General features: G+C 34.1%; 3 protein-coding genes across 6 annotated transcripts; all 3 read right to left on the bottom strand.

Moving 5' to 3' along the window:
- On the bottom strand, positions 1,128–8,139 carry LOC18603938 (serine/threonine protein phosphatase 2A 55 kDa regulatory subunit B beta isoform). Of its 4 annotated transcripts, none has more exons than XM_018118183.1 (14): positions 7,808–8,139; positions 7,475–7,578; positions 6,650–6,757; positions 6,446–6,565; positions 5,929–6,120; positions 5,743–5,834; positions 5,413–5,531; positions 4,912–5,035; positions 4,648–4,771; positions 4,039–4,107; positions 2,373–2,464; positions 2,167–2,244; positions 1,663–1,730; positions 1,128–1,486 (listed from the first exon to the last, which is right to left on the bottom strand). In XM_018118183.1, exons 1-14 carry the CDS (start codon positions 7,920–7,922, stop codon positions 1,350–1,352), a joined length of 1,542 nt encoding a protein of 513 aa, XP_017973672.1. In that variant the 5' UTR covers positions 7,923–8,139; the 3' UTR covers positions 1,128–1,349. The 4 variants fall into 4 exon arrangements, with proteins under 4 accessions (XP_017973672.1, XP_017973673.1, XP_007036267.2 ...); XM_018118184.1 differs by having other exon boundaries at positions 1,663–1,727; XM_007036205.2 differs by having other exon boundaries at positions 1,128–1,483; positions 7,808–8,138.
- LOC18603937 (cysteine-rich receptor-like protein kinase 1) lies at positions 10,686–14,216 on the bottom strand. Its single transcript, XM_007036204.2, has 6 exons — positions 12,987–14,216; positions 12,777–12,887; positions 12,337–12,681; positions 11,850–12,084; positions 11,383–11,527; positions 10,686–11,204 (listed from the first exon to the last, which is right to left on the bottom strand). The coding sequence occupies exons 1-6, from the start codon at positions 13,750–13,752 to the stop codon at positions 10,857–10,859; spliced, it is 1,950 nt and encodes a 649-aa protein (XP_007036266.2). The 5' UTR covers positions 13,753–14,216; the 3' UTR covers positions 10,686–10,856.
- LOC18603936 (homeobox protein knotted-1-like 6) lies at positions 15,951–23,812 on the bottom strand. The gene is made up of 5 exons (XM_018116897.1): positions 22,969–23,812; positions 22,321–22,443; positions 21,938–22,049; positions 16,314–16,552; positions 15,951–16,193 (listed from the first exon to the last, which is right to left on the bottom strand). The coding sequence occupies exons 1-5, from the start codon at positions 23,296–23,298 to the stop codon at positions 16,038–16,040; spliced, it is 960 nt and encodes a 319-aa protein (XP_017972386.1). The 5' UTR covers positions 23,299–23,812; the 3' UTR covers positions 15,951–16,037.

The following is a 25,358-nucleotide window of genomic DNA, read 5'->3' as shown; positions in this document are numbered from 1 at the left end:
AATACTTATAAACTATTTTTCTAATATCAATTAAATACTCAACAATAAAGTTAACAGTACTTGCATTGGACTCTCCAAATATACGGCCTCTATTGTAAAAAATTGTGAGAGATTGGGTGAGAATTGTCATTTCCAATATGCAGCAAGCCAGAAAATGAGCAAATCTGCCTCTTCCTTCCTATTTTGTCCGAAAAAACCTAACCCATTCTAAGCATTATCCACCACCACTCTTGAAGAGTTGCAGCTTACCAACCAAAGACAACATATGCACTGGCAAAATTACAACCTCTGAATTTGAAGTAAATAAGTTTTGACAATTATGTACGTAAGCAGTTAACTCAGTCATTAATGTGTATGTACAAATATTTAATTCAGTAATTCATATCTACAAAAAAGCATTGAACTCAACGATTGATGTATGCACAAAAACATTTAATTCAATGGTTAAAGTGCAGAAAAACAACACTCTTATTACAGTGACTCTTTCACCCATTAAGAGAGATCTATCTTAGTTCGAACTTACTTTCGTCTTAATATTTCATGGAAAATCTCAAATCAATAAAAAATTAAATAAATTCTGATATCACTTATCACGAGTCTACATTTTTAACCCAAAACATAAACCTATTAGGTGAAGAAAAAACTCTTGCTTGTAAGCTCAAGGCCCATTTCATTTCTTATTGATACGAAATCCATGACGTACACAAAAGTATTTAATTTAGTGATTGATGTATGCACAAGAACATTTAACTTAATGGTTAGCTTGCACTCAAAAACATTTAACTTAATGATTGACATATGACACAAATACCTACTCAAATCTCTCTTTTCCCATATCAAAAAAGAAAGAAACTAAATAAACCATCCTTTGTGGTTGAAGATGTAACAACAGTTTTGTCACTAGACAATGGTAACTCTTTCCTACGGATTTCCTTTGTACCACAAATTGAAGTGCAAGTGAAATGCATTACCATGCATAGTTTATACCTTGTTGATGAAGTACAATTTGTCACCACATCAAAAAATTTTAAAATCATTGATCAATGAATGAACCCCTTTTTTCTTTTTCTTCTTTTTTTTTTCAATCTCTGTTCCAAAAATATCTAACAACTTTTCTTATGTGAAACTGAAGCCAATGGGGAAAACCAAAAACTATAGAACAAAGACAAGGTTGTTTGCACCAACTATTCAATTTGATTTTTGTACATTGTTTACATTTCAATCGTGGTAAGCCAGTAAGATGATAATGCTTCAATCCAATAAGATGCTAAACATAAAGGGCGTACCGCGTCAACGTGTACAACCTACTTGGTGTTCTATGGTCAATCAAAGCATTTCTGTACTGGAGGCTACGCATAGTAGAAAAACAAGCTATTTCCAGAAGCACAAGCAATCAAGTTTGCACATGGGTGCCAAGCGACATGTTGCAGCTTAGAACTTGAGGACCAGGAAAACTCATTACCAAGGCTTGTGTTTTCATGCCCTGCTTAATTAGGAAAACAACTAATAAGTGGCTGCTCAATGGAAGCCAAGAGCAAATAAATTAGCATATACTGGAATCTGAGAAGTTAACAAGTCTACTGAATACTGATAGCTCATACAAGGTATTCAAATCTATACATGATGTCAGAAGGGGGAGAAAGAGAGAGAAGAAGTACCAACCTTGCTTGTGAAACCCGCGCGTAAGGTTACTTAAGGATGATCTTCTTGCCCTCTGAAGGGGCTTCCTACTTTTAATATACAAAGAAGAAGTACAAAGTTCAATGTTTAGTCAGAAAGAAAACGGGCAGAGGCAGCCAACAAATGCTTGTAATAAGCATGCCGGGCACGAGCTCATAAATGTCATCATTTTACCAAAAAGTTAATTTCTATGAGTTAATGGTCAGTTGAAGAGAATCTTTTCTATGATCCGAACTGATTATGTAGACACCAATGTAGCTTTAATTAAAAAAACCTAAAGAAATCTAACAGGGATATCTATGAAAGCTGGTTTTTGGATTCTGATGTTTAAACCAGAAGGCATCAGTTCCTTGGAAATCAACATTATATGATATCTCAAGAATGGGAAAAAAGAGAGGGGTCAACTTCTATCAGATGTTAGTCCTTCCCCCCCTCCTCTTCCACCCACACACACACAAAGAAGAAGAAAGAAAAGAAACAGCCAACCTGTTTGGATTTTTGCTAGCTTCTACTGTACTCCCCTCTTCACTTCCAACACCATGAGAGAAGATACGTAAGAGATTGCTGAGTCAAAATATAAGCGATTTGTGTCATTAGAACTGAGATAGGTCGGCAAAAGCCAGAGTCATTTGACAACAGCATCTGAGAAGATTAGATGACTAAATACATGGAATATCAAGTAGTAGGAAAACCTATAAGATCCAGTTGCAAAATGAAGTCCATCTCCACTGAGGCAGCACTCAAATTTATCAAATATGGAGTCATTATTATACAAATCGCATAACTGCACGACAATTTGCAAGCTATCAGCCATAGGGAGACATTGATATGCAACACACTTTCTGAAATTTATCATATCAAAATTAACTAATTAAGATATTAGCAACTTTCAGCTTAATTGGAGGACGTATGTCAAACAAGTCATAAAGATACCAGCAACGAATCAGGAAGTAACCAAGCTGAAGGATAAATTGCTATATTTAAATTTCTAGAAGGAAAAGTTTTTGTCTGAGCTCTAGATTTCAAGGCTTCAAGCAGCAATAGATTCAATTATCGTCGACTTGCTGGACCACCTTTAAGAGATATGACCAATCCGGTTGCAGGATAAGTTTACCAAAGTTAGCTTCATTATTTGGGACTATCTAATATCCAAAGCAAGCTTAAGTTGGTCACTGTTCTCTCTGCTGCAGTGTTGGACTGAACAACATGAAAGTGTCGGAAGTATGTGTAGGTGGTGATGCTTCGCATGCCAATAACCTTAGTTTGTATCTTTGTGACATACAATGGAATTAAATCAAATAGGTAAAGCTACAGTAACAGAAATAGCAATGATCTCTCATATGCAAGTGTATTCATTGTAAGGTGTTGCAGTTATTATGCTTGCAACATATCACTAAGCAGTGGACGACTTAGAAATAGGTAAACACAAAATAATGGAGATAAGAGAGTAGCAATTTCTATAGCTCTAGTCCATAATAAAAAATAAGGGAACTTCAATGTCCAGCACGTTCATAAATAAACCTGGAGCCTTTAGCTGAAGCAACTTTTAAGTTTACAGAGTTAAATCCAACTTCAAAGAAATTAATTCATATGCCTCTTCTATACCTTCTCAAAAAAAATAAAATACTAAGATTAACAGGAAATTAACAAGAAAGCAAGTGACGATGCTCAAACTCAGGTGTTGGCTGGAAAGAAAATCTATCATTGCAACTCCTGCAAACTTCAACATGACCTATTCCAGCTCAATAACTTAAACCAGAATTTCATTGATCAACCCGTAATATGCATGGGTGTTATAAAAATAACTCATACTCCTTTAATTTGTACTGATAATTGACATTTTGTGCCAATAGGGGAAGATATGGCCATTCAGCAGTTAGGACTCACTATTGAGAAATTATTCACTCGACCTGCCGGAATCGAACCAGCGACCTAGAGGATAAGTCCTCTGCTCTTGCCACTGAGCTAAGGCCGACTTACTAAACCCTACCATCATCGATGTTAACAAGTAAGACAATTTGTCAATGAACAGAAAATCAATGTTAGCAAGTAAGAGAATTTATCAATGAACAAAAGATACTGACAAGGCCTTTAATAGCCTTCTAAAAAGAGGGTTCATCACAGCTAAAAGAAATAGCATTTTCCCCTTAGCTTTACCATTTTCTTTATATGTTTTACCTCCAGCCTTTAACAAAGCTGACAGCACAAAGATTAGAGACTGTGCAGAGATGTCAGTCACTCTGTTAAAATCAGATTACAAGACGGTTAACACATAAAAAATGGCACTGATTTATCATGCATGAGCTTCCACTAGAGATATCTTACAGATCAATAGGCAATGGAAGGATATGCACTTACCTTTGGGCGTAGATGTTCATGAATCTTAAATGTTGCAACTGGTGAAGAATCCATGTTTATATCCCACAGCTAAAATGTAACAAGAAAAACATCAGTTAATAGAAGAGATAATCACGTGCATTTGCATTCAGAATATGATATACTCACTAATCACCTTGACCATGTTCACACACCTGTTCATACTGTTATGACTAGAACTTAGTAGTTTAGAACAATAGAGGCAGAGGGTGAAATCAAGAAACCATGAAAAACAATAGACAGGATCAGAAAACACAAGGTTTTTGAAAGCAAAGAACATTTCTGGTGTGCTTGCTCCTTTCCAAATGCAAAAGCGCCAAAATTGAGCTGAGAAGTCAGGAAATAGCCTTTTATCTTAGTTTATTTGAAAGAAAAGTGTTTCAAAGATTCAGTAATTGTGGGATTTTAAATTTATTGCCAAGACATTACAATATCTAACATATCTGAGAAAATTAAAATACAATAAAAAACTTTATTTGGATAAACATCCTCATCACCCCAATCTATATAGATGAGTATTGACATATGGAAGAAAGACCTTGGAAAATCACATCACACATTAAAGAGTCATACTCAGTTCTGGTCAGGTACCTTAAGGTCCATGTAGTCACGGCTTAAGATGTGCCGCCCATCAACTGAAAACTTTATATCGGATATAGAGGCAACAATCTCAGTAAAGAATGATCTTGACCCTTGACATTCTGCATCCTGCAATCTGTGTAATTGAAACCAAAGATGACAAGCATTAGAAACCTCCAATCCATGTTTGATAGTAACTGAAGTCACTGGTCATAATAACTAGAGAACTGCAAAAAACAAGAGAAGAAGAAGAAAGAAAGAGGGGCCATAACTCACATTCTAGCACTGTAATCACATAATGCTGATTGTCGCATGTCAACAAGGCGAATAAAACCTCTTGAGCTGCCATATGCAAGCAGGTTACAATGAATTGGATGGAATTCAGCTGACGTGATGACCTCTGTACAAAACATAAAGAGATTGATCAGAAATGGTTGCAAACAGCCTGATAAAAGTTCTTGTCAAAAGGAGATGCAAACACTTGACTAGACCTGACATCAATTCAATTGGAACCACATATGGCAACTTCCCATTCCAGACAGAAACCTTAACCATGACTCAACCAACATAAGAACAAGAAATGTATGTTAGTCACCTATCTTACCCAGTTACCTCTCTCACCATATAAAAATCATTCACAACAAAACTAATCTTAAGTTGAAATGAAAAAAGAAAGACAAAAAATAAAATGTTTTGAAATAGTTAATGGAAAAAAATCATATCACAAGATATGACCAAAGTCATAAAAAAAATACATAGAGGATGCACAAAACTTACCAGTAAGATCCTCCATATTTAATGGCTTCATGTCAATGATATTAAATGACTGATTACTAATTTCAAGGTTCCACAAGTTTATCCTAAGATCATCTGCAGATATAAATGTCTCGCCGTCACTGCAAAAGGATTAGGAAACAAAATTATCATCTTAGATAAAGCAAAAAGTTTAAATTTTTAATTCTACACTTTATTGATTGCCTTGCTAAAAGTAGAACCAAAAACTCAGTGCTTTCTCAGTTCTGACACACACCTTTGGACTGCAAAAAGAATTTTAGATATAGAAGAAATTAAATGTACAGGATAAAGTTACCAGATGGAGGCTTTTACCTATTATTTGAAATTGAATTGATATTAAAATCATGAGCATGAGCATAGACCCTTCTACATCTTGCATATGTGGCGTCTTCATTGTTACCAATCTAGGAACATAACAAGCTAGTAAATAATCTTGCATACCAAACAAACTAAAACAGTAGCTCCATAAGAGCTCTGAAATAGTCCACTTATACATACCTTAGCATGCAATTCTTGAGATGCGAATGTGTTGTTAGCCACATTCTCTTTCCACTCTAGGTTATTGCCATTAGTAAAAGATGGTATGTCTTGCTCACTCACAAAACTCCTTTCAGCCAGAAGAGAATTTTCTGAAGAGACAAATTGATGAGGATCCACTTCCTTTGCCTTCTTCACCTTTCGATCCTTTACCTGGCTCCATAAACCACAAGAAATTTCATCCGCAAACCATAATAAGTACAGAACAATGGGCTAATTTATCTACAAAGATGCCAACTTCTTGGGCTTAATCTTACTGATAGGTGTTGACTGAAAGGAAAGAATGAGAAAAGCAAAGCATCATATTTCTCCACAAATAAGACACAATGCCAATTAGAGTACTAAGGGTTAAATGAATGATGAAGCCTTGTTCTTACAGAAAGACTTAGATCTTTTGAATGTTGCATTGTAATGTACATTATGGGAAAAAAAATTGAAAGTGTAAATTATCAAAGTTATGAACTATAAGAATCCACACCTTCCACAATTTAATTGTCTTATCATTCGTTGAAAGGATAAAGAGTGACCCATTGGGTGTTGTACACCATTTTACTTTGTTTATTTTCTCTTCAATCTCCAAGCTCTTCAAGTAATCAAACTATAGGGAATAAAAATGCCATCAGGAACTGCAATGCAAGTATATAACATATCATAAACAACAGTTTTTCACGTGTGCGCACACCTCAGGCTCATGACTCTGAAATTCAGTCTTATATTGATATTCAGGATGGTCTAAAGAGACAAAATCCAACCGCTCCAGCTGACTTCTGGAATAGTGCTCGTCCGGTGTCTAAGAAGCCAATAAGCAATTGTAAAAAAGATCATAAAACAACCAATACAGCTGCCAGCCTAAAACAAGATAGACAAAAATGAATTCCAAAAAATGAAAATAAAAATATTAATTAAATAAATAAGGTTCCATATAATTACTATTACTTTTACTACTTGCTTTCCGGTATTTACTTTTTTATGCCCTAAAAGTCCATAAAAAGTAAAAGCAAATACTTAGTAAAAAGCAAAATCACACTATTTATTTAAAAATAATCAAATGGTTGAGACATAACACACATTGAAACATAATTATTCAATGTAAAAGTAAAATTATGCATATTATTAGTAAAAAAAATTTATTTATTCAAGTATTTTTTTTTCTTACAGGCGCCTATTGCCTTTTTCTCTAAGAAGGGAAAAGCAATTAAGAGAAGTACTACTCCCTCCATCCTTTTTCTTCGTCTTTTCTGTTAGATTTCCCAAAATGAAGTTCTTTTTAATCTCTGAAATGCCTAATAGTCTTACTTTTTTTATATTATAACTTTATTTTAGTATAACTTTTCTATTTTTTTATTAAAAATATTTTTAAATTTTAATATAAAATAGTCAATATCAAAGTTTTTGTATTAATATCCGAAAAAGTCAAAGAAAACAATCGATTTCTAACAATTAAACCAAGCTTAAACTTAGGTTAACGCATTGAAGATAAAGATGAATAAAATGAGAAAATTCTCACAGCTTTCCCGTCCTTTCTCTCGAATATTACAACCCGGCCGCCTCGATCTCCAACAGCAAGGTAATCACCGCTCTTCTCAAATTCAACCGCCGATATTCTATCAACTGAAAACAAACATCTTCAAGTCATTCTCTACACTTCACTTCGTCTCAAGGAAGTAAAATTTCAATTTCCTAAATTCGAAAAACAAACATTCTTCTTTTTTTTTTTCTCCAAACTACTGATAAATACTGATCACAACTCCGTCAGGAGCAGCCAAACAGTGCAAAGACAAATTGATCCATGCATGCAAACATTCGGTAGAGAGAGAGAGAGAGAGAGGAGAGGGCTAACCATCTTGAACATCTTCGCCGGCGCTTCTTTCGCCGAAGACTTGAGAGAACTTCCAATCCAGAGGAGCCGGAGGAGAAGCGCGAGTGGAAGGCTGGCGCGTGCTCATCAAATTCATGCTTGCTTCCCTTCCTCAGTCCTTATACTGCGTCGTTTCTGTCCATCTCCTTCGGAGAAAGTTGGAGATTTTCACGAGCTGAATACGAGAATTACAACAGTTTGCTCTTTGGTTCGGACAGAGCGAGAAAGACTTTGATTCTCTCGTTCAGGCCTAAGTTTCGTTTTCCCCCTTCTGTGCCAGTGGATAAAATATGCGCCATTTTCATTAATTTCCTTTTTTTTTCCTTTTAATTTTCTTTCCCCTTCTTTGCGCCATAATATGTCGGGTGGATTCCCGTACAAGCCCATTGGGCCTTAACACGGGCGTAAAGAATTTCTTTTAATTATATATGAACTCAAAATGTGTAAAAATCATTCAAATATCAATTTTTATAGAAAAATTTTTGAATCGATCAAATTGTATTATAAAATTGATTTAAATTCAACCAGTTTATCGGTTTTCCTACTTTTTAGTATTTTATATAATATATAAAATGTTAATTAAAAAATATTGATGATATTTATTAATATTTATATTGTATTAAATTCTTATTATATTTATAACATAGAAAATATATTTTTAATAATAAAATTTTTTCGATCCATTCAACTGAAAATTTAAGATATAAAAATTAATGACAATAATAAAATAAACCAAATTAAGTAATAAATTAAAACCGAACTAAATTGGTCATATTCAATTTTTTTTTTTTATAATTGGATGAGAGAGAATTCGAATCTTATTCTTTTAAGTAGAGGATCATGCACTAACCAATGAACCAAAAACTTGGATGCTATCAAATTCAATTTATTTCAATTGATTTATTTGATTAAAATCAATTAATGTTCATCTCTAATCTCAGATGAAAGAAAATCTTATATTTGGATTTATATTAATTTTTTCAATTGAAAAAAAGAAAGTTATTTGAATAATATATATATATATATATAGTAGCAGACGGTGTCTTTTTCAATAATTCAGCCCCTTAAAATCGATAGGATCCATCACGTCATTTTGACTGAAGACTAGGGAGGGCAATATCCAAGGCATGATCACGTGAAATTCCTTGGCATTAAAAGGATAGCTATTCAATTTCATGAAAAGATGAAATCATAATTTAAAATTTTAAAAAATGCTAACAATTAAATTTTTATTTATATTTTAATAATAAATAAAAATTTATATGACACAGTTAAATTTTAAAAATATTATTTAAAAAATAAAAAATTTATAAATCTAAATACTTATTTATTATAAAATATCAACAAGTTGATTGATGGAGATTGGAATTGTTCTCTCACTCACATTCATCGTGAGACCAATCAATACGTCAATTGGATAGTTTTTCATCACGAAGATCTCTTTTTGGAGTTGCATATGACGGATTCTCCACCATCAAGAATTTTCATTTATCTTTTAGTAGATAATTTGAGAGTATTTTGATTTAGAATGATGTAATTTGTTAAATTTCACATATATAAAAAAAGACTTTTAATAGTATTATTGAAAAAAATGTAATCGAAAGTCCAATTTATTGTAATGCCTGCATTTAGCTTATTAATTAGTATATATTTTTTATTAGTATAATATTTGAAAAAATTCTTGAATTATTTTAAAAAATTCAAATAAATCATTATTTATTTATTGTATTCAATTTAATTTTTTTTTATTTTGAGTCAAATAAATTTTTATTATCATTAATTAAAATATCAATTATTATTTTATATTCACATAAAATTATAACAAGAAAAGTAAAAAATATTAAATGATCGCGTTATTATATCACATTAATATATTACGTCATTATCTATTATAACATTTCAATAAACTAGATCAATGTCAATGATATAAAATGATAAATGACATATTGAGAATTAATCATCAGTTATACTAATTTTTTTATTCAAAATAAAAATATAAAAATTTAATTAAACATAATAAAAAAATTTAATAATTTAATTTTTAAAAAATATTATATTTTTATTCAAAGAGTAAAATCCCAACGACAACAACAAAAGCTAAGCTATTTATTGCTTGAGGTGCCAAAATTGGTCACAACAAATTAACAGTATTCCCTGACACAAAGGCTGTGTTGTCCAAAGGAATTGGTAATGCGTCCTTTTCATGGCAACAAAACCCGTTACTTTTGCTGGATTTGTCTCTTCATAATCATAACGCCACACATTTCTTAGTAAAAATCATGAATGCACTTACATAATTATTGAATTATTTATAATTTTTTCATATATATTAGGTAAAGGAGATTCCAACTTATCCTTTTTAAAAGAAAAATTATATACTCCTTAACGAGTTAAATATTCAGATATTATTAAATTATTTATAATTATGTTCATAAATTTTTACATAGTATCTAAAATAGTTTTCAAATTATTTAAAGAAATTCAGATAAAAATTTTTTTTTATTATGTTGAATCGAGCTCTTATCATTTTATATTTCACAACGTTAATGTGTCAACTAACGTATCGTAATAAACAATAGCATAACATAATAACGTAATATGGTGATATGATCATATTATATTTTTATTTTTCATATTATCATTATATGAGTATAAAACGATAAATAATATTTTAATTTAATAATAAAATTTTATTTAATTTTAAATAAAAATACAAAAACTTGATTCTATGTAACAGAAAAATAAAGATTTAATTGATTTTTTTAAATAGTTTATAGATTTTCTCATGCATTATGCAATATATTTTTAATTAAGTGATTGAAAGCAGTATAAAAATTAGAATGTAAAGAAGAAAAAAAAAGAACGAAGTGAATACCGATGATATGTACAAAGTCATTGTTTCTATGTGTCAAAATCAAAGTTTTCTTTCCACAATGGGAACAAAATTCTCCAAATAGCTTTGGCCAGTCTTTCTCTCAGATTTACAATTGTTTGGTTTCCCCAACCTGAAGAGAAAATGAGTGAGTCAGGGCTATCTTGATTCAGGACTAGCCCTGATGCCAAGCTTGTGACTGGATGACTCTGGACCTGTTTGTTGCTCATCTAAAGCTAAAGGCCCCATGAAAGAACCAGATATGGTGTCTTCTGGGCTTAAAACACTAGCATTCAAGAAGGGAGGTTGTTTGGGAGAGGGAATTTCACAACTTTTATCTGTTAGCATCTGAACTACTTCTGCCATGGATGGTCTTAGTGCAGCTGAAGCCTGGGTGCACAGGAGCCCAACAAGAAGCACACTCGATGCCTCTCTCTCTTCAAACCTACCTCTTAAGCCACTGTCAATAGCTTGTGTAATGGTGTCTGCCTTGTAATTCTTCCAGACCTGATAGAACAAGGATGAGTTATCAGATTTGTCTGAAAAACGTATGGAACTGATGATAAAGGAAATCCCCGTCAGTTCAATTCAAAATCTTCTTAACATATAAATATAACAAAGACCTCTCCACCTATAAAGTATAGCACCCAATTTGTAGTCAATGGAAAAGGATTATGAATCTCACCGAGTACAAAATTGAACTTGAACCCTCTGAGAAAACACTGTTTTTCCTACCAGTTGCAATCTCAAGAACTACCACCCCAAAAGCATAAACATCTGCCTTCTCTGTTAGTTGTCCTCGGACAAGATATTCAGGAGCCATGTATCCTCTGCAACATCAATTTCTTGATCAGAAGTAGGTAGAAATGATTCATAGTAGAAAGCAGATAGGAATTAGGAAGAAGGGAAGATATCATGAACAAAATGAAGATTGAATCTCAAGAAAGGAAGGCATTAGATCTTTCCTAACACATCATTGTTCCACAAAAACTGTGAGGTTTTGTTACTAAAGAAGTTACTTCCCACCTCCAGGATTTCAAAAACGACATTGAACCGACTTATGTATATGCTATTTGGATTGAATGTTGAAAACAAGAATGTCAAATTTGTGCCAAAAGTGAACACTTGCTAATGAAAGATCAATGTTCTTACAGTGTCCCTGCGATTGCGGTACTAACATGAGATTTATCTGAAGCAACACAACGAGCAAGTCCGAAATCAGCAATCTTTGGGGTGAGATTCTCATCAAGGAGAATATTGTTGGTTTTTATGTCTCTGTGAATGATTTTTGCCCCGGAACCGCCATGGAGATACGCTAGCCCTTCTGCTGTTCCGCATATGATGTTGAACCGCTGCGACCAGCTTAGAATATGTATTGTGTTCTTAACTGCATCAGGTAAAGGTTTTATTACAGTCTTGGAGAAACTTCAGAACAAAAGAGATACAGTGAGAAGTCTTCTTATTCTATATGCTCTTCGATGACTCAATAAATGAAATGAATGCCAAGTTAAATTTTGGAGGAAGGGAAACCAAAGGCCTAATTACAATGGGAAATGCAGAAATGATCAGAACTAGGAATGTAACAACTCTATGAATTACCATTAACATGATAATCAGATTAAGTCAGAGAACTTCTTACCAAAAAGGATTTGATCTAGGCTCCTATTAGGTACGTATTCATAAACTAGAAGACTCTCCGGACCTTCAATGCTGCAACCTAGAAGCCTTACAAGGTTCTTGTGTTGAACTCCACTGATCAAATTTACTTCATTGAAGAACTGATCCACCCACTGCCGGGTATTAAAGAACAATCTTTTAACTGCAAGAGTTTTACCATTAGGGAGAATCCCCTTGAACACAGAACCTGCTCCTCCTTGACCTAACTTCCTTGATTCATCAAAACTGTTGGTTGCCTTTTCGAGCACTTCATACTTGAAGCTTAAACTAGTCTGGTTTCCAGTAGCCGGAATGTCATCTAGACCATCTAGCCATAAGAGAAGTCCACAGAAAATGGTGTTGAACACATAATTCAATAAAAATTGAGAGGTTCTTAAACTTGTAGTCTATAGATATATATACCTTCTTTCTTCTTGGATAATCTCTTATAGCTTATAAAAGCACCAATGGTAGCAAGCACAGTGAATGCAGTTGCTGCTAAAGCCATTCCTATGATGAGCCATCTACCAAACCCTACAAAGATAATACAGGAATACCCATGAAACATGACAAAAGCCATAGATAAAGAAGAAAATTTTTGAGAATTTAAAGCAATTTTTTTAAATTTTTTACCCTGATTGTCGTCTGTTTCTGCGTGATCAAAAAATCTATTGGTTGAATACCTCATATAACACCCTGAAAACATAGCCCTGCCTTCAGCTCCAGGGGCACACTTCCTCAACCCCAACCCTGCATTCCTCAAACACTCCCCGCAAGATCCTGCATCAATTGTCTTCCAACACTGCGCCAATGCGTAAACGGTCACCAGGCCTCCTTTCACCTCCGTTACCCCATATCCATTTTTCTTCAACGTCATCTTCGTCACATTCATGATCACTTGATCCAACTTATTTTGAAAATCCTGATATATGTAGCTGTCAATGGAAGCATTGGTAGGCGAGCCACACGTTGCGCGATCATATTTGGCATCAACTCCTTCATTGTAGAAGCTGTAATTATCGAAACGTTGAAAGCAACGATCAAGGTAGATACGGCCGGATGTGGCAGGGATGCACCTTTCGAGTTCTTCTCTGGCTGTGTCGAGACAGAGTCTGCAATCGTCTCCTTTGACATCTTTATAGCATTGGCCTAACCCAAAGACGTTAAATGGCGGATCGTTCACCGAGAAGGTCCCCCAGCCTTTAGCAGCAACGGATTCGGACAAAGCTCCCATGACTCTGTTAACATTCCCAACGAAGCTCCGAGAGGTTTCGTTGGTGGTTCCACACATAAGGCGGGCTTCCAAGGCTTGAGAATCAGAGGGGGAAGGGAAAAAACATGAAGAAAAAACCCAGAACATCCATATTATATTCCAAGGATATGGGATTGAGAATCGCATCGAATTCCAACCCGCCTCTTGCTTTACCCTGCTACCCTCTTTTTCTTTCCGTGCTCTGTTTTACAACTCGAAAGGAAAAACAAAACAGCATTCACATTTTCTGCAGAAGCTTTCTTCTCTTCTCTCCTAACCCTCTCTATTTCTTGTTATTCTTGAAGGGATTGGAGAAGGGGAGAGGACAATTAACTCCTAGGGAGGTATGGAGTCGTTCTGTGTAAAACGTTTTATGTTTTGTTCCTTTGCATGCATAATGCAAAGTTACCTTTTTCTTTTTGGGGTTTGTTTTTGCAGAGAAAGGGGAAGATAGCAAAACAAAGAATGCAAAAAAGGGATAAATGAACTGAATTTCGTTTCTCTTCGCTTTCTTTAGGCCATTTTTAGACAATTGCTTCAATGCATTTGGCTGTGATCCTCCTTGATACCAGACAGAGTTAGGGAGGCCTACATTTCACATCTGCGTTTGGTTCCCAATCAGCCGCCAAAGTGGGACTACTTCCAAGACGTGCAATAGATTTTTTTTTTCTCCTCTTTTTTACTCTTATTTTATTTTTCTTTTCCTTTTTCCATTGTGTTTCTTGGTATTTCTTTAATTTGAAAAATTGAGCTGAAATGTCCAAAAAAATTTTAGCACAGAAGTGGTGGTTCGATGAAACAGATATGAAATATAAATTTAAAATGTGACATAAATCGTAAATAAATGTTTTTATTATAATCAAGTTCATTATTGAAATTCGCAAAGTCAATATCAATTTTTAAAACGAGTATTCAATTTAAAATTTAGTTATAAGTGAAAACACTTACTAAATAATAAAAAGGGCTCGGGACATGAGATTCGTCCTTATCAATTTTGAGTTATTATCTTCTTTGTTATTCTATCTCTAATAGTCTTATTGCTAGATATTTATTATGGCAAGAGATATCTTTCCTCTATTTTATTTTACATTTATTTTTTTTTAAAAAAAAAGGGAAAATCCCAAAAAATAACTTAAAAATGGTGAAATGTAAACTGCCTTGTAATGATACCAAGATTTCGCAAACTATGGTAAGGCTCAATAATGACATGTTCCTTGAACAGGAAGCTTTGATGTGTGACTGATTTGTATCCATATAGACATAATTAAAGTGCAAGAAACAAACTATCTGATAAATTTGCTATATACACTAATCAAAAACACAAAGATTAAAGAATGTTTTGGCAAACTTCAAAGCAAAATGATTGGTTCCTTCCTTTTTTCCTCATATTACTACTCTCTATCTCATGCTTGAAATCAAGTTGTTGTACTCCTTGTTGACAGATGGTATTATTGCTTGCCATCATGCTAATTAATCACAAGAAATTACTCTACAGATAAGCAAAAAAGAAAGAAAGAAAGAAAACAGCCCAAATATTGTCTAATATTCTGCAAAGTTTTGGGTTTATAGTAGTTTGGGTTTCTGCATAGCTCACATATGCAGGGAAATAAATTCTGACCACAATATGAGGAATTGCACTATTTGACTATAACAAAGCAATTGCCGACAAATCTTCTTCTAAGTCTCGAGTTTCTAAGATTTTAGCTTTGACTTACCAACAAAACCTGCCCATGTATGTTGTTGCTATTTATGACCTTGTATTTGTTGTTAAATTTCTTTGGAGAATTCGCACTTCGATTTTTTGAATGTTTTCAAAACCCGATGTTTTGAATAATGCATGCATTCTATGATCATGGTAGAATGATTTTTTTTTTCTGCATTTATACCAAAGAGTTCTGTAGAGTTGACTTCCATGGCTTCCACTAGCTTAAGCAATGGTAAGGGCTTCTAAGTAATGAGTAGCTGTTTGAAATCATTGGCAGTTGCTGCCTCAATACGCAAAAACTTGTAAATTTAAAACTCGAAAATTCAGGATATTGCCTGCATCAAATATCAGACCATCCTAGGGAGTATCATGAGAATTTTTAGAGGAAAACTGCTATCAAAACTGGCTAGGAACCTGAACACATTCACGCTCTCTTAGAAACCAGTTTAAAGAATGATTCAGGACTTGTTACTTCAGTTCGTTGTCATTTCCAGCTCTTCTTTACCCCTGAAGCACCTGCTTCATAGATCATTTTCGTCACTGCAATCGGATTATCTTGGACGACAAATATCAAGTAACACAAATTCTTTTGTTGAAAATTAGACTTCGAAATGCACAGCAGAAACCAAATATCAAGCGATTAGACAATGAAGATAAACATTTCATTCGACATCAGCAAGGTTTCAGGTTCAAGAATGTACAAAGCAAGACAGAGGCATCCCCTTAGTCATTCATGAAAAAATGGTCCACATAAACTGTCCATCACAGCAATTTGCATGTTCTCTGATGGTTTCCAGTGGCGTTTCCTTTGATTTATAAACCAGTTGTTTATCTGTTTCTGGTCTAGTCCTGTTGCCTCAGCAAGGCCAACCTTGTCTGCCTCCTGCATAAATCATATATTGACAAAAGTAAGTTGCAACAAAATGATATGATAATTTCTTTTTCTTCTTAAGCAGAATAAAGTAAAATTTTTACTGATGTACACGCACTCTACATAATTTACCGTGGGATATGGCCATTTGTAGTGAACATTCCACCAGTCAAGCAAAATTTGCCTTGCTTCTTTCGGTAGTTTTCCTTTCTTCTTCTTTTTCGAAAATTCATGCTTAAGTGTGCTAATATAACCACTATACTTCCGTAAGAGTTTCTCTTTCAATTCGCGGTCTTCGTTTATCTGGTAATCCTCCAGTGCTTCCATCTCCCCTCCACTGAAGTCGTCTTCGGATGATCCAGCAGCCTCATCTAGTAAGACCAGGATGATCAAACAGCAGAAAGGTACAAGATCTTCCATAGGCTGTAATTTATACATGCAACCAACACATTCCAAGATACAAAGGTAATTGTAGCCAACAAAACAAAACACCATGCTGCCTAGATTTGATTAGGAAACAAAACTAAGACAAACCATGTTTTCCAATTGTCCCAACAAAAGCAAAACCTGAGCCAAGCCCAGATATCAAATAAGGACATTACCTAAAACACATGGACATGAAGTTTCACAAAGCAGACCAGACAGGAAAAAGGCCCACCTTGAGGTCTTTGGAGGTAAGTCCATTAAAACTAACCAACCAAACCAAAAGACTTAGGTCCATTACCCCTGTCTTTTATCAATTTTTCTTTCTTAAGGGGGCAAGGAAAAGACCTAAACCCAAATGGGGTAAAGGGCCAGAAGACAGAAACCACAAGGAGGGAAACCATCCATGTTTCTCCCAGGATGTGATGTAACACAGGTTAGGGGACCCCACATTCATTTCCTAAGTAAAACTGCAGATAAAGAGTGAGAGAGAGAAGAAAAAGATGGTGGAGGCGTTCGTTATGTCGTATCCAAGTCAGAGTTCAGGGTGGAGTTTCTTTGCAGAGCTGTTCGCGACAGTCAAAAAAGAAAGAGGGAAAGAGAAAGAGAAAAAGAGCTGAGCCTGCCTCTGCGTGCGTGTGCAGTAGTAACCCGCAAGGCACGCACTGCTTTTGGCATTTCAAAGCTCCCTGCTCCTGTCAAACACTCAGTTCAGCAAGAAACTCAAAATGACAAAAAAAATAAACAAATAAAAAGTTAAAAAGTTGGGTTGATTCAAAGTACAGTGTTTTTTTTATGCAAACTCAGCAATTTCCCTCAGCCTTGGAAAGGGGTAAAGGTTTCTTTCTTTAGGTTTATGGTTGGCTACCATGTCGTCGTTTTCCCATGGAGTTTTTACATGGCACGTGTGATCAGAATCCTCAGCCTTGGGAATTGGCTAGCCGAAGAGACGAGGCAGGTTCTGGCAGTCATATTCAATTCTCAAAAGCTGCCTGCAGCGGCTCCTACGGGGGAGGGAGGAGCTGGGGGCGCGGGGCTCTCTTCAGTGTTCAGTCCATTTATGACCACTTCCACCACCAAAAAAATAAATGCAAGGCCAACAGAATCTAAAATCTACGCACACTATAAACAAAAAATATACAGATGGAAGAAAAAGCCAGTGACTTAAGAGGAAAAACTTCAACCCAGGAATTTGATGAGTGGCGGAGAGAGAGAGGAACCTCACTGCATGCAAAATTATGCTCCAGGTTCAACATGGACCTTAACTCATTTTCACGTCTGAAATGCAAATGGATGAAATATATTCTATATGCATGACTTATTTATGTGTTGATCTCGGTATACAATTCGATTCTACTTGAAAATCGAAACGTTAAAACAACGAACACAAAGCACCTTCATATATATACATATATATATATATAAAGGAACCCCAAAGCTCCTTCACATGCTTTGGTTCTATGATGACCACAAAGATGTCCAACTTCCATTTACATCGAGTTTTGGGATTGAAGATGAAAAATTCTGTGAACACAGTAGCACATTCATAAATTTACACAACCCTAATCATAATCTAATAAAACAGATAAAAGCTTTAGCGGTAGGCACTAGTATTGTAAAAATGATAATGCCATTGGTGTTAAGCACTCATGCCAACCAAGTACTAGTATGGTGAGCATCAAAAAAACCTGGACAAACTTAATAGTAGACATTTCCCCTTCCCCCTAAAGCCCAGCTGCTTAATCAGACAATTATCTTACCCTCAAAATTTATTTGGATGAAGCAGAAAAATTTAATACTAAAAGTATCCCATACACTGATAGCAGAGTTTTAGAAACTCCGTGCGCATGTTTATATGCTTGTCACATTTTCATTAAAGCCGTTATGTTAACTTATTAATTTTCTTATATAAGTAAAATAGACACGTGACAAGAATATATACTCAATTGCGGAGTTTTAAAACTTCACTGAGTTTATAAGATAATAATGTGAAAAACTAAAAAAGGCAAGAGATTAGTTTAAAAGCTTAATTATGTCCCTAATTGTTGATAAATACTACAAAGTAACCCATAATAGGATGTCCACATCAGAAAAGAAATAAATTTTGCTGCATAACATTATATTATCACTATATATATATACATACTATCTATGAAATTAATCAGCCTTTTGACTTTTGAAAATGAAACTGTAATAGGGAGATTAAGGATAATTGCTAAGAATAAAATGAGACACATAAATCATGAATTAAAAGTTTTAATAACAAGGAATTATGTGATCGGATGGAAAACAGAAGTATCTTTAATTATGCCGAAAATGAATATATTTAAGTTACATAGTTCACATGCAGCAAATGGAAATATTACAAGAAGCTAGCTTAGTGTCATAAATCAAAGCCCCTTTTAGTCTCATACACGCCTATGGTTGTGAGTGTGTGCGAGTAACCTGAACTCATATTATTTAACGGAAAGGTTCACTTAATAATGCATTTCCTAACTATTTTAGAATATAAACGGAATAAAGAAAACTAAAATGTGCAAATATTTGTTATGAACTGAGCACTCTTCAGGAGCCATCAACCAGGTTTCAACAAATAAGTAGGTAAATCATAATTATAAGACCCAAATTATTTGCAATCATCCACTCTATGTAGACGCAATATCAACAAAATACTTCTCACGATGAGATTGCAACCTAACCAAATGCCTATACCCTTAACCACCCGAGATGAAAACCAAGGAAAAGGCAGTAACGCAGTGATCATAAACAAGCCAAAACAATAATGTCAAAATGCTTTTTTGCATTAATAACTACAAATGAACATCTAAAACAGGTGCATGTTGAGAGTTTGAAAATAATATAAGACAACTACAAATTTGGAAACCGTTAAATCTTTAGACACTTTATGACTTCGTATTGGGAATACGCATATAAAAGACTGATATTTAATCACCTTGATCAAAAGCACTGGATGTTTGTAACAGAAAAATTTGCAGACATACACTAAGGTGATAAACTACAAATTTCTACACTGGCAAACTATCGTTTTTCGTGTAGTAGTTCAATTATTCCATGTATTAAAATAGTAACATGTGCTGCTACAGTGTGGTATCTATCCAGTAGACAAGAATGCGGTGAAGGTATGACTAAAGTACCCTAATGTTGCAAAATAAAAGTAGAAGAACCTCTTAATCATGCAATTAACTGAAGGGCATAAAGCCTGCCAATGATCTTCAAGATCCAACCAGTCATATGCTTCCACCAAAATGTCCTCTTTCAAAACTTGAACTTTAGGTTCGCGCATGCCAGCTCCTACATTATATTTATTGCTGGTTCTCCACATTCAAAATCCTCGTACTCAAACCAAATCCATAACCTCCAAGCCGCACAACTAAAAGTACCATGCAATAAAGCAGCTTTCTCTTTAAGTGATGCTAAAAATAGCTTGAGACAATACAATATGGATGCCATTGTCGCCTTGACCACACGAAAGTATTACTAAAATAACATTTTGGAGACAAAGTCTATCTGTACCAACTGCAAAAGCCTATCGAATCGACTCTTATTTAATAACACAAACTAGCTTTAAAAATAGGAAATCAGAAGCAATGAGTAGAAGTAAAAGGAAGGAATTGAAGATTAGATCAATACCCCACAGCAAATGTAATACTTTGGAAACCTAACACAGGGTACTTGAGTCTATTGATATCTTGTGCTCATTACAATATTCTATAAGGCCCTACAGATGATGAGGGTGATCCTGGAAAAGGGAGTCTCTTTCAGATCAGGTTGTATTTTATACACATGAAACTGCTTGAAACTATTCCCAATAAGTTTCTTTTATGTGCAAAGAAACATTTAGCAGGCCCAGAGAAAGTACTGCAGCTCATGCAATATTAGGACACTAATAAACAAACATCAGACATAATTATGGGACAATGCCATTACAAATAGGAAAAGAGATGCATTCATAACAACAGGTTCTTTAAACATGAATTAAGTGATAGACCAAATGCATGTGCCCACACAGCAAAAGCAATGCCTAACTATTCCATAGAAAACATGCAGATTATCATTTAACTTTATTTCATGATGGACCATTTTAGTAACCATTGCAGCTAAGTGAGAGGCAAGAAATTTGGGTTATTCTATTGCAATGGCCAAGAACTTGGTTATATTAATGTCCATTAGATGTACTTACCTTTAGGATAATTATTTATGTGTTGCATTCTAAACTCCCAAGGACACCGTTATGTAATTTCCTCTTCCCTCATCTATGGAAAAGCATGTTTATCCTAGTCCTTTTCCCACTTTAGTAACTAAGGTGCATTCCATCTCGAGAGCCAAAAAATGCCTCAGCTTAAACACTATTTTGTTCTCATAAAATAAGGATAGACTTAGAACTGGCTTCATAAGGCTAGGAGTTTGTAAATGCACTTTGCAAAACCAAATGAAAGAGCAATAACATGAAATGAAAAATCTGTTTCCATTCACATAACAATGCTCCAAAAATGAACAATAATAGGATGGTTAATCTTGTTTCTGTATTTACTCACATCGAATACCATGTTTATATGTTTATATATACCATACCGAGAATGATTTTTGATTAAGACAATTGGGAAAAACTAAAATCACAGTATCTACAAACACTAACATATCAAGGATTCAATATACAACCTATAATTACAATAACTACACCCTAATTAACAAAAGCCTCCAATTCACAAAATGGATTACTAAAAAAATAAAATTGGTTTCTCAACTGCAACAAGGACAGCTTCATTGTTATCCAATATCACTTAAAAATTGAAATTGGCAAGAAGTGGTTTGAAGTACATGATTGAATGTTAATAGAAGAATAGTTTTGCAAGACTAAGGAGTAATTAAATTAATTCGAGAGTAATTTAAAAAGAAAAGGAAGACCTTCTTATGCATTTTGTGCCACACCTACATGAGAAAATTGGGTGTCTTACTGGTTATGAAAAGAACATGGAAAATATTTAGAAATATTTATTCACCCAAAAGGGGAAAAAAAAACCCCTTAGCTAAGAAAGCTGTTATGAGTTTAATTAAGCTGCTAAAATGCGCTAGGTTTTTGCTAACCTGCGCCCATTGTCCTCCATGCGATCACATAGAATTAACTCAGCAAGATCGATGCTGATAAATGAATAAATAAAAATAATGAACAGCACAAAAACCAACAAACTGGAATAGAAAATTCGAAAACAGAAACATACTGCTAAGAGAAAAGGATAAAATAAGAAAACCGAGCATGCTAGAGAAAGAGAGCAGAAAAGGTAACTGGTTGTGGAAGTAGCAGTAAATTTTACCATTGCAGAGATGAGAAAGCTGCGTTTTAATATTGTTGAGAAACGTGGTAGCATCATCAAATGGCTTTGACAGATCTGATTTGTACTTGAGCAACAAATCGCAGTAGGTTTCCTTCCCAACAAAAAAAAAATGAAAGTCAAATGAGGAAATGGATTGAAGCTTAGCAGCAGCTTCAAGAACTGAGAATACAAAGTCTAAATCTTTTCAAAGATAAAACAAAAACCCAAATTTTTGTGGTTTAAAAAAAAGGGAAGCTACCCATTGAAGAGATTTACAAGCATGTTGGAATGATTTTTTATTAGGGTTTAGGGCTGATGGAAGGTTGTGATAAGGGTTTGGGTGTGGCTTTGAGTAAAATAAATGAGAGGGAATAAAGAGAAACCATGAAGTGATCAAGCTCGGGATCGGCACCCAAGCAAGTAGGAACCAAGGCGGTTCTCTTGCAAACGTCGCTTTCTCCACTGATTTCATCTAACATTTTTGCTATCTCCGGCGGTGCTCCCACCTGAAACAAAAAAGAACCCAAATTTCAGAAACTTGTCTGTCAAAGCGTATCTTTTCCCTTCCATTTCTTTTGTTTTTCTTGGAAGGAAGGTGGGGGGTGGGATAAGCTATTTCTCTTTGCAAACTGAGTTTCTGTGCAAGATTCAACCTACAAAACGGATTGAAAAGGAACAAAAATAGTAAAGACGGCGGGAAAGTTGAGTTATTAGCTGAAAACTGGCGTGAAAAGGATAAATTTTAGCAGCTACAAAGAAGAATTCTACCAGAAGAGCACATGCAAATGCTAAAGCCCAAGACTCTTTCAAGTACACTGAAACCTTATAAAAACGTAACAGAATCTATCGCTAAAAGTTAACTATAAATGTGCACAAACGAGCACCATCTTTTCCTCACCCACTCCCCAACCCTCTTAAATTCAAGTCTTTCCAGCTTCTACTGAGATACATGAGGAGTTCACTACTTTTTCTCTCTTTTTCTTGTGTTTTCCATCACCAGTTTCTCAACATCCAAACATATATATTAATACCTTCTGGCAATCAATATAGGCTTGGAGAAGTTTAGGGTAAAGAGGGTGAGAGGCAATCTTAGCCCTAATTGCACTAGAAACCTCTTCTTCACAGCCACCTCTTTGAATCTCAGCAACCATTGAATCAGCATCCGATATCCCAGACGAGCCAGACAACAACTGGCCTGACCCAAACATGTGCTCCGCAAAAGCAGTAGCAGCAGCCGTATGAGACGGAAAACCAGCCGGGTAGTTTCCAGGAGGACTTAACATGTTGTCGGCGGCCGGTTGGGTGTCCATGGAGTAAACAGCTGTGGTAGCCGAGGAATGGAAACCGTACAGTTCCTCCATGATTGCTTTTAAGACAAACAAACCAGGAATACGATGATGATGATGATATTGATGCACAGAAGAAAGAAACAAAGCAAGAAAGCTTAGAGATGTGGTCTGTAAAGAATCGTTTTCTGTAGCTTATTACAGAGAGAGAGAGAGAGAAAGAAAGAGAATAAGTAGCAGTGAAAAGAAACAGTGGCAAACTTTTTTCTCTTTTTTACTAGGGAAAAGAGAAGCAAAGATAAAGAAAAGACCAGAGAATTAAAAGCATTTGTTAATTAATTTGAATGGTCATTTGCTGTGTTTATAATGATTGAAATGAAAGTGGAAACGGAGGAAGCAAGTGAAGGATAGAAAAGGGCCTTTGGGGTTTTGGGAGAGTGTGTGGTTTCAAGAATTTTTTAGCGTACAAACAAGGAGAAGCTCTGAGACTGAACCTGCCCCCCCTGTCCTCTGGCCTGGCCCTGAGTTAAAACCTTCTTTCCAAGCTTATTCTTCACTCCACGCTGTTACATCCCGCGTTTGCTTCACCTTCTGTTCTTGACCATCAACAACACTTACTATAAATGCTCTATTTCTGGTACAATGGAATTGAACTATTTTAGTATCTCTATTTTGATGAAGGACTTTAATTATCAATTGCATGGTAGTAGTAATGAGTTGAGATATGTACATGTGACGTGATGCTACCCTACGCCGTATGTCCAATATTATGGTAATTTTGTGACATTTATTACAGATACTTATAAGTCAATACATTGATTCTACGCAGTGACGGAGTAAGGAATTTATGTTTGGAAGGATGAAGACACAGGAGTATTAACATTTTGTGAAATACTCATTTTCTTGAAATAAAACTCAATTCTCTTATTACTCATGATAATTTATTTTCATAATTCAGAAATCTTTAAAATTATTCAAAGAATTAATTTTAATAATTTACTTAAAATAACTAACTACTATAATAATAAATTATTTAATAATGACAATAATCTCAATTCCTAAATAAACTTTAATAACAGATAAAAATTAATAAATATAATAACAAAAATTTTAATAGAAAGCAATACCCTAAAAAATATTAAGTGCTATCAATAAACAATTTAATGGAAAGCAATTCCCTAAACTCAATCACAAAATTAAATACAATATCAATCAACAATTCAATGAAGAAGCAATCAACGAATAAAAAACTTAATTCTTTACAATAATCTAAACAAAAAAAAAACAAATAATTTGTAGAAAACAATCAAACAATCCCTAAATAAATAAATAATAACTAACATTAAGTACTTAATCAAATTCTTATTTTGTTGCTTTCAACAAAAAATGATTAAGACGGTAAATCTTAAATCAAAATCATCAAGTAAAAATTTTTAAATAAAGAAAAAATTTAAAGTTGACAACATTAAAAACAAAATAACAGTAACTATACTAAATTTATCAATTATCGTGATATGAAATTTAAGTTATTAACTAGAGGTTTTATGCACAAAGAATGCTCAAATAAAAAAGTGTAAGGAAAAAATGACTTTTTGTTTCTATTTGGTAAGAAGAAAAGAGAACAAGAAGGGATAGTTGTGAGATTTTGAGAAGTAGGGTTTGGATATAATTTTATTGCAATAAGTTTTATTTGTAATTCTAAAGTCTATTAAAATTAATTGTTGACTCATTGTTCTGGGATTTCTCATCAAATAAAATATTATTATAAAAGTAAAATTATAAAATTTCAAAAAAATAAAATATGTTAAAAAATTTTAAAATTTTTATTAGGAAGAAATTAAAAATTTCAAAAAAATAAAAGTAAATATAAAAATTTTAAAATTATTAGGTGGCCTCTGATTGTACGTAATTCTTGTATAATATTTTTAATCTTAATGATATTTCAAATCTATTTATTTCATCAATTATTGTTAAAAATAAAAAATAACATTGTCACAACAACTCATAAATCTCTTACATTACATCTTATTAATTTCACCTTAAAAAATTAATAGGGTTCACGTTTTTACCACCTAGACACCAATAACAACTTAACTCACTTGTTTTACCATGTGAACATCCACGTAATGATTCAC

Source organism: Theobroma cacao, chromosome 3 (genome assembly GCF_000208745.1).
Source record: "Theobroma cacao cultivar B97-61/B2 chromosome 3, Criollo_cocoa_genome_V2, whole genome shotgun sequence".
NCBI classification, from domain to species: domain Eukaryota; kingdom Viridiplantae; phylum Streptophyta; class Magnoliopsida; order Malvales; family Malvaceae; genus Theobroma; species Theobroma cacao.
The sequence above is the reverse complement of the archived record's forward strand: the minus strand, read 5'-3'. Positions and strand labels throughout refer to the sequence as shown.

What these genes read in the sequence shown, in the direction of transcription:
- LOC18603938 (XM_018118183.1), bottom strand. Translation starts at nt 7,922, where the DNA reads ATGAATTTGATGAGCACGCGCCAGCCTTCCACTCGCGCTTCTCCTCCG. An exon ending in AGAGAAAGGACGGGAAAGCT is followed by an intron (nt 6,758 to 7,474) that starts GTGAGAATTTTC and finishes TTGGCTTCTTAG; the next exon opens with ACACCGGACGAGCACTATTC. An exon ending in GCTAGCAAAAATCCAAACAG is followed by an intron (nt 1,731 to 2,166) that starts GTTGGCTGTTTC and finishes GTATATTAAAAG; the next exon opens with TAGGAAGCCCCTTCAGAGGG.
- LOC18603937 (XM_007036204.2), bottom strand. Translation starts at nt 13,752, where the DNA reads ATGCGATTCTCAATCCCATATCCTTGGAATATAATATGGATGTTCTGG. An exon ending in AGAAACAGACGACAATCAGG is followed by an intron (nt 12,888 to 12,986) that starts GTAAAAAATTTA and finishes TTATCTTTGTAG; the next exon opens with GGTTTGGTAGATGGCTCATC. An exon ending in ACCGCAATCGCAGGGACACT is followed by an intron (nt 11,528 to 11,849) that starts GTAAGAACATTG and finishes TTGATGTTGCAG; the next exon opens with AGGATACATGGCTCCTGAAT.
- LOC18603936 (XM_018116897.1), bottom strand. Translation starts at nt 23,298, where the DNA reads ATGGAGGAACTGTACGGTTTCCATTCCTCGGCTACCACAGCTGTTTAC. An exon ending in CCTATATTGATTGCCAGAAG is followed by an intron (nt 22,444 to 22,968) that starts GTATTAATATAT and finishes TTTTTGTTTCAG; the next exon opens with GTGGGAGCACCGCCGGAGAT. An exon ending in ACAAATGGCCATATCCCACG is followed by an intron (nt 16,194 to 16,313) that starts GTAAATTATGTA and finishes TGATTTATGCAG; the next exon opens with GAGGCAGACAAGGTTGGCCT.